At 41.1% G+C, this 9,175-nt stretch overlaps 2 protein-coding genes across 2 annotated transcripts; one reads left to right on the plus strand and one right to left on the minus strand.

Annotated features, from left to right (window-relative positions):
- Nucleotides 1-950: 950 nt before the first annotated feature.
- On the minus strand, nucleotides 951-2,443 carry rassf10b (Ras association domain family member 10b; the record flags this gene model as incomplete). Its single annotated transcript, XM_079497525.1, has 1 exon — nucleotides 951-2,443. One exon carries the CDS (start codon nucleotides 2,441-2,443, stop codon nucleotides 1,037-1,039), a length of 1,407 nt encoding a protein of 468 aa, XP_079353651.1. The 3' UTR covers nucleotides 951-1,036.
- Nucleotides 2,444-3,928: 1,485 nt separating this feature from the next.
- On the plus strand, nucleotides 3,929-8,336 carry bola3 (bolA family member 3). The gene is made up of 4 exons (XM_079496945.1): nucleotides 3,929-4,087; nucleotides 4,245-4,368; nucleotides 7,832-7,920; nucleotides 8,118-8,336. Exons 1-4 carry the CDS (start codon nucleotides 4,052-4,054, stop codon nucleotides 8,184-8,186), a joined length of 318 nt encoding a protein of 105 aa, XP_079353071.1. The 5' UTR covers nucleotides 3,929-4,051; the 3' UTR covers nucleotides 8,187-8,336.
- Nucleotides 8,337-9,175: the final 839 nt, after the last annotated feature.

The following is a 9,175-nucleotide window of genomic DNA, read 5'->3' on the forward strand; positions in this document are numbered from 1 at the left end:
ATATGAATAATTTCAGTAATCATTTGCAGTATTTGTCACTGTATATTTTTGTATGATAATTTGGACTTTATAATAATAATTTCAGCACTCATTTGCAGTATTTGTCGCTGTATATTTGCATACAGTGAGTGTGTTTTATTCATTTAATGGAGCTGATAGCTAAAGTTCAGCATCAGGACCACACGTCCAATGCAGCTACCTCCACCTCCTATCAAGCCACCTCCTTAATATGATTAAGGATTACTGTCATTATGGTAATCTCACACTTCATGTCGCACACACCATACCCATTCAGCTATGGCCACCCCTCAATGAAGGGCGTGTCCATTAAACCCCCATTTATCACAAAAAGCAGGTGATACTGTTACTCAACTTTCAAGTACTGTATATTTATTTAAAAAAATATCAAAAATCTTTATACCATATACACTTTCTCCTTTTCTGACTTCGTCCTCAGTCAACAATACTAACATGACAGAAAGGACAACTCATTTGATGTGCCATGTCATTTTAAACAAACTTAAAGAAAGGGTAGGTCACAATGTCCAAAAGTGCAACTAAATGCTTACTATAATATTTTGATTAAACCCTTGCATTTAACTTGCTAAATGCTCATTATCCAATGCATAATAAAATCATAACATATTCCAAATGCAGCCTATAAAACCTACACCAAATCCTGAGAGTAAAGTTACAAATTCTGCAAACCTAAACAATTATCTTTCATGAATATAACAAAATATGTTTTGCTAGTGAAATACTATTAGTGTAAGGGATGGGCAATATAGACAAAATATTGCTCTATCGATATTATTACAATATGTATCACTTTTCTTTTAATTCTTTTCAGAAAAAGAGGAAATACCCAATCTACAAGTTCACGTGTCCCGAGCTTGAATACTGGCTATTTCCGCTAAGTATAAAATAAGGCTTTAGTGACAATAGCAGGAAAAGACAACACATAATTATGCCATATCCAGTCTCAGACTATATCACAATATTGATATGATATCACTATAATTGTCCAGCCCTGAGGCTACACTAGTGACTCACAAATGGTCAGGTTATCTGAATCCTGACTGTGCAGGGAACTCAAGCCTGTGTCCGATGAGTCATCATCATTAACATTACAAGTCTTTGAGAGACCTCTGGCTTGCTCTACCCATTCGGTTTTGGTGTCTAAAGTGCACATAAGTTCTGTCTCAGCAGCTAGCAGCAGGTTGCCTTTCTCATTCCTCAATGTCCCGTCCTGCATATCCAAAGTGGTAACTTTCTCCATCAACTCTGTTATCTCCCTCTCCTTTGCCCCCCTCATCTCCTGGATCAGGTTTAGATCGTTCCAAATAGCTTCTAAATCTGTATTCAAGCGAAGGCCGATGTATAAGCTTGTATCTAGTTGTGTTTTGATCCTCTCTTCTTCCAAAAGCAACTCGTTTTCTGGTGGAGTGTCTGTCCCCGGGGTTAAACAGTCAATGTCTGTGCTTTGGAGTGATGATGATGATGATGATGCCCTCTCACAGGTGTTTTTGCCAGAGAGCTCATTTTGCCTCCTCTTCATCCACCGTTGGTTCAACTCCTCCTGGACCTCCAGGGTAATTTTCTCCATGAGCGCTTCATGTTCGTTTAGCTGCTCCTGCAGTTGGACCACCTCCTCACATCTCTGGACATACTCTTCAAATCCTGCAAGACCCCCCGCCGAGCACAGCTCCTCGAACTCACGAGTAGGCCTACAGAGTGTGTCGGTGGCGGTGCCGGTGGCGACATCCACACACAAATATGTGTCTTGCACATAATTAACACCATGTCGCTTAATTCTGTCAAAGTGAACGTCTGCCTCACACCTTTCAATCTCCGTATCCAACTCCTGAAGTCGCTGGATCTGTTGACGAATAGCGTGGTCTTGGGAAATCACACGGTGAACTAACGTTTCCATCTTTTCAGCAGACGACGTGTCCCTGGATGTAGCCTTGGCCCTCTTCGTGTTGATCTTATCCAACTTTCTGAAAGCTTTCCTGACAATCCGACGTTGCTTCTCCTGTGAGAAGCCACCCATGGTGGCCCTTGCTGTCCCCTTGGGGACACACGGGCTCTCTTTGCTGAGCACCACGCGCGCCTCTGCGCTCCGAGGTCCATGGCTCGGTAAAGACGCCTCGTTTTTAACCAGGACAAATCTGACGTTGTTCTGCTCCTCTCCCCATGCACTCCAAAGGCGCAAGATTTTCGTTTTGTGTGGCAAAATCCTCTCGAACCCTCTCCATTTCTCCACGATGCAACACGAACGTGGCGATCCAGCGAGCGTGGAGGCTGAAAGGTTCTGTTGCGCATTCTGGTCCTCCAGAAGCACTCGCATCACGTCAGCACAGGTGGTGCGTTTTGACAGACCGGAGACAAGTTTTTCTTCTCGGCAAAACCACACCGATATCTTGCTTTCTTCTGCTTCCATCTGGAATTGAAGTCAAATCGTAGGTCCACTTCTTTATGAGTTATGGTGAGAAACGTGCACAGCCATCGCGTGTCTGAGTATGAGACTATGTTGATTTTACGCACGGACATATGTGTGACCAAACACCAAGTGTCCTATAACCATCACCCTATTGGATGCTGCTGAGACTGAGAGCCTGAGGAGTGACTGACTGCCTTTGCTGTGGTCACATGACTGCTACTGATGTGTCCCTGAGACGGCGTAGCTCTGTTCCTTTTTGGCAAGACATTTTGTTTGGGGGGGGGGGTTAATGTGATGTGATAATATAATGATCATGCTAATTGTTTCTACATTTGGGGATTTCTCCAAAATAGAAGCTACTTTAATAATGCAGGTTATAGGACACAGCCACATATATTATTGTTTAACGTAAATCAATGATATTGTCAAAGAAGATATTGTGCACAGGTTTACCAGTAGGATAATGTCTTTATTCATGTAGCACTGGCTCCCTCTGGTGTTAACGTGCAGCACTGCAACTCTGTGCATTCGGAGGAATTAGAATTAGCAGGATTAGGATAGGAAGGAATGGTGTAGTAGTGTAGGCCAGTGGTTCACAAACCTTTTCATGGCAACTGGCAAGGACCCCCAAATTGACACTAATTAGCCCGCGGACCCTCATTTGAAAAGATATGCCAGGGACCCCCCATAAGAGAAGATTTGTATGGCTCTAGCGATGATTCTCAACCCGTTTAATTTCAAGGGCCCCCATATATAATATAAGGGCCCCCATATCTCCGAGACGGCCCCAATTTGGTTCCGTTTAACACTCTCGGAGTTACAGACGGTCCATATAAAGCGTCCATTTGGTTCCAAACTATCATTTAGGTGGGGACCCCCTGGAACTCCCATAAGGGCCCCTGGGGGTCCCCGGACCCCACTTTGGGAACCGCTGGTGTAGGCCTCGATTTTTCCGAAACTTTAATTAGAATCAAAGCATCCCGTTTTGGAAAACCATGAAAACAGACTAAACAGTGCATAACATTATTATTATTATTATGTTGTACTACGCGAGGTTACTTTGGTTCAACATAGATTTTAATAGTTCGTCCAGGAGAGGGCGGCAAAGTCCGCATCCAAACACGCAGAAAGATAAACGATATGACCGTCCGTTAGTTTATCACCAAACGTTTTAACTTTTATCACTTTGTTCTGTCTATTGTCAACATACATCGCTTCACTGTCACCTGACTTTACTGCCAACAGGGGGGAAATGCATACAAACAATTACACTCTTAATTTAAGAGTGTAATTCACTCACTTGCGCGATATTAGGTCTTAAAGCATAGAGCCTAATATCGCGCAAGTGAGTGTCGCTTTTGAAAAAGAACAGATCTACAAGCTAACTGCGCGTTGCGATGCAACGCGTAGTTACCTTGTAGATCTGTTCTTTATTTTGGCAAGCTGCCCGGATGTGCCTGTTGTCCTACGTCATAATACTGCGACTGCTGTTTTGTGTGCATTTCTTTCTGAGGGCATGACTTTTAAAACCGCTAATCGATCGATGGTGAATTTCATTGTTGCATAATATTGACAGTTTGTGTCGAAAACAGGACGTGGGCTGTAACTATGATGTCCGTTTCTGGATTTCTTCGCATCAATCAAGTAAATAAATGAGTTTACGCAACTGTGACGCACAGACAGACTAACCGTTGCAACGACATATAATCAGATTTGATAATTTGTAGCCAAAGCCTTCTTTTCTTTCATTTTCATCATCACTTTTAGTTAATTGATTGTGTCCCCCACCCCCCCATCGCAGGCTGTTCTTTCTAGGTGTTTGCAGAGATGTCTGTCTTCACTAACAGATGGAGAAGTCCGCATTGCACAGATACTGAAAGAGAAGTTTCCTTTAGCCTCGTCGCTCAAAGTTGTAGATATTTCAGGTAGGTCTAATGTTGAAACATTATTTCATTTGTGCAAAATAGATGAATGCTATATGTATACATGATCATATGCTATAATGCTGGTATTGTTGATAAGGAGAACTTGACAGCTGTCTTTACAAATACTGACAAGATAAGATTTCGACTCGTAGATGTATTTATTGATTCTGACATTTTCTGAATAGATAAGTACATCTGAGTCTAAATCTTAAGCTAGCACAACATCATTACTGAATAACTGAATTCTAATGGAATTTATAGTTTTTCATCTACTCTACAATTACAATTTAGGCATTTAGCAGACGCTCTTAATCCAGAGCGATTTACATTAAGCAATAACAAAAAGCAAGGCATACATTACATATATAAAAGTAGTTATCATGAGACATGCGTAAGCTAAGAACGTAACAGTGGAGTATCTATATCATGGAACTATATATGTACATACTATATTATATATTATACATGTGTACTATAGTGCTATGACGACATAAAATGCAATTCTCAAGAGTTTTGCTCCAGAAGTGCTTATGACTGTCCTAATTAGATGATCTAACAATTTACATTGATTGTTAAGACTGGATATTTAGTCTTTAGACAGTAGAGAATATTGAATACATTTAACTCAAGCAACCATCCATCCATCCATCTTCAACCGCTTATCTGTAGGTTCAGGTTCATTTATTTGTTTGTCCCCGAAGGGCGATTTGGTTTATAGCAAAGCATAACAGGAAGACACATGAATCGCATAAAACACAGTAAAAAAAAGAACATGGTACACATAGAAAATAAAAAACAGTTGGGGGCACAGTTGGTAGTGCTGTCGCCTCACAGCTAGAAGGTCCTGGGTTCGATTCCCGCTCGGGACGCTGTGGTTGCTGGCGGCGTGTTTCCTCCTCCGCGTCATCAGTGCCCATACCCGAGGCGGGGTTGGCCTTTCTGTGTGGAGTTTGCATGTTCTCCCCGTGTCCCCTAGGGTAGGTACCCTCACATGTTCTCCCCGTGTCCCCTAGGGTAGGTACCCTCACAAAAAACATGCGGTAATCCTGGTCTCTAAACTGCCTCCCCCTGGCCAGCCGGGGCGCCTGATGGAGGGGAAAGGAACTGGTTGGAATAACGTGTTCCTTCCACGCGCTATGTCCAACCAGGGAATCTCCCCCCTGTCAGGTGTAAAGGAGCAACTTGGACACTCAGGCATGAAGGAAGCATGAGTTCAAGTCTATAGATAGTCCGTTGCTCTCCCCATATATGGGGGACATGGGGAGAGCAACGGCCCAGGATCACATTAGATAATTGACACAGGGGTGAAAAATGGGTTACAAAATCATGGGATAAAAATTATAAAAATAAATAAAAAATAAATAAAAACAGGATGGCAGTTCAAGGTTTCAGTGTAGCAATGGAAATTCATAACAGCGACAAAGTTACCTCCTCTTCCTATCGTCATTTAACCCATTTAGGCCTGACGTCGAAATAAAAAAAAATTCTTCAAAATCCTGACAGTTTTCTGAAAAACCTTATGTTTCTGTATCAGTGGTGCTCAATATTTCATGTCAAGGACCCCAAGGGACCCACCCCAGAAGCAAAGATTTGAGTTAAAATGTTCACTCTGTAATAATATATATTCAAAGATTTGAGGCACATTTTCACGATTTTTCAAAAATAGCACGGTGCTATGAGCGCTATGAGCTTGTAGATCTGCTATTTTTCAATAGCTAAAGTATAACATAATGCTTATTAAAACACCAAAACGGGTTCCCGTCCAGAATGGGTTAAGGCCTGGATAGACACAGGCACGAAGGAGAATTTATACCTGTTACTTTTGGCCCCTGGAACCTTTTAGGCGAAGGCCGGAAGGAAGCAGCCTGTACTCAGAGCTGAGGGGATGGGAGTTGTCCGTACGACAAATGGACTTGGCTTTCTTAAAACAGTTTAAGTGCCAGGGATGTTAAGACGAGCTGAATCTAACTATGTACTGATTGCCAGGGACGTTAAGACGATCAAAATATATATATTTTTTTTTATTTTATTTTTTTATCAATGTTTTTGAAAATTCCTCTAATCTGGTGTGCAGGTGACATGACATGCACAATATAATTACATTTTCTTTCTTTTATAATGGGAAAAGTGGCACCCAGGACCAAAACTGGTGTCTACCCCCTGGCACTTAAAGAGTTTTAATTAAGCACCTGGTTTTTAAAGACATGATCCAGGCTACTGAAATTTACGCCTCTCCTGTTTCTGTAGGCAAACTGAAAGGGGTCTAACATAGACTCAGTTTTAACCAACTTTTCAAATTGTTTCATAACCAGAGAGGTCAGAGCAACAGGTCGGAAATCGTTCAGTTCCATAGAGTCGGGTCCATGTAGTCCATGTAGTCGGGTTGCGGGGCAACAGCTTCACCAGAGAACTCCAGACTTCCCTCTTCAGAGCAACATTAGTAACTTCCTTCCTCCTAGGGGATCCCGAGGCATTCCAAGGCCAGTGAGTCGATGTGATTCCTCCAACTGCGCTTTGGTCTCCCAGTGGGATGTGCCTCGAGGACCTCCCTAGGTAGACGCCCGAGAGGCATCCTAACCAGATGCCTGAAACCACCTGGTTTCTGGCAACCAGATGCAACCACCTGGATTAAAACCCTGGTCTCATGGGAAAGGGGAATCTCCTCTGTCCAGGGATAATCCACCAGATATCACAACCATGCTCAACTAGATACACGGTGAATAAAATAAAATCCTTACATAACATATTAAAAGTAAATTCAGGGGTTGAACATTGGGGTACCATTGAAAACCTATATAAGGAAAAAATATATATAATTTGAATTTTGCTTTAAGTAGCATGTGACATATCAAACTAGGGGTTATTCGTGATTCTGAATCAATTGCAAGCATTCGTTTTGCACGAAAAACACTCCTTGGGACAAAAACGGCCTTCAGAAGAATACTGATACTTGCCCAAATGTGATGAGATCGTTACATTTTGGCTATGGCCGTATGGGTGTAATTTTGTTAGTTACAACTCTGTATCTAAACGCACACAAATCAAGCATATCACACATTCTACATTTCCCAAAAGGAAAGGCAAGACAGTCTGACCAGAGGCAGGGATAAAACATCCCCAATGTGGAGCAAATCTTTGAATTTATATTCTTTCAGAGTGAACGATTTTAATTCAAATCTTTGCTTCTGGGGGGGTCCCTGAAACTACAGAATTTCAGAGGGGGTCGGCGGCCAATTACAGATATTTTTGGGGGTCCGTGACATGAAAATGTTTGAGAACGACTGATATAGAAACATGAGGTTTTTCAGAAAATTGTCATGATTTAGAAGACTTTTTTTTCCGACGCCAGTCCTAAATGGGTTAATGTCCAGTCAGTGAAATGGCCATGGATTTCCCCCCAGCAAATGTAACCCTGCATGGCGTGATATCACTGATGTTCATCTGATCCTGTGCTGTCCTTAAGGTGGATGTGGTGCCATGTATGAGATCCATATAGAGTCTGATGAGTTCAAAGGGAAAAGAACCATTCAACAACATCAACTTGTCAATCAGGTAAACTCATCACAAAACCTTGCCCAGTGTGGTCGACAAAGCATTTTCTTTATTATTTTGATTGAAATTTCTATTAGTTCTAGTCATTATTCAGTCTTTCTTTATACAAACCGTATACATACAAATGAATTGGTAAAAAGTACAACAATTGATTCGCCTATTATTATTCAACAACTATTATATTTTCTCACCCACAGGCACTCAAGGATGAGATCCAAGGAATGCATGGATTGCGAATATTCACAGATGTTCCAGAAAAAAATTAGAAATACATGTGGTATTGATAGATTTTCATGTTAATTGCTATACCCTGACTGAGGATCATAATATTGCTGCCAGGTCTGTCTTTTACAAAGTCAATTGTGTAATAAAATGTAAAGATTATTTTACTTTCTAAAAAAAAATATTGTGATTATTTGAAGTTCTGTGCGATGCTTTGCATGAACATGTCTCATGATGATGTTGATTACGCTGACCTGCAATTAGTGTTAGGATCAGTATATATATATATATATATATATATATATATATATATATATATATATATATATATATATGTGTGTGTATGTATATATATATATATATATATATATATTAATAGTATACAACCTTTTCTTCACATGTTTGTTTCTTTGCCGTCATGCTCAGCACATGTCTAGGGCCAAAATACTAATAACTAACTTTGACAAAAGGGCGGCAAAGGCTGGTGTATCCTCTTGATGTCAAAGTTACAATTCTTTGTATGCACAGATGGTGCCGTAGTCTTGGATCAAGAAGACTATCATAGATAGATGTATTTAATCGAGTCTGACTTTGAGAGTCTGGTCTTCGAGTCTGACTTTAAATTTTCACAGTTCACATCGAGGACAATAAACAATCGCCAGCAGATGGTGCTGTAAGCATGCAATCAATATACCATATCACGCTCACATTCGGGGTAGCCTGCCCTACTACACTATTGTACTACGCTGTTGGATAAACTTTTCAACATGGGTGATGGGTCCAATGTAATTTAAAATAATGATACGTAATGCTGTATAGTGGCTATTAGTGAAGAAGTGTACGAGTGTAGTGTAGGCCTAGTCATTTTGCTTTAACCACGTGACGTGAGGAAACAATATTCATATTTATTAAATAACGCGGATGACGATATTGATCTGTTTCCATTGAGTCCGAGTCCGACGCACCGCACGGTGTTGCTCAGTCCGTGGGCCAGCTGCAGTTCTGAACGCACCAGAATATTCTGATCCCAGGA

The sequence above is a fragment of the Electrona antarctica genome, assembly GCF_951216825.1.
Source record: "Electrona antarctica genome assembly, chromosome: 3".
NCBI classification, from domain to species: domain Eukaryota; kingdom Metazoa; phylum Chordata; class Actinopteri; order Myctophiformes; family Myctophidae; genus Electrona; species Electrona antarctica.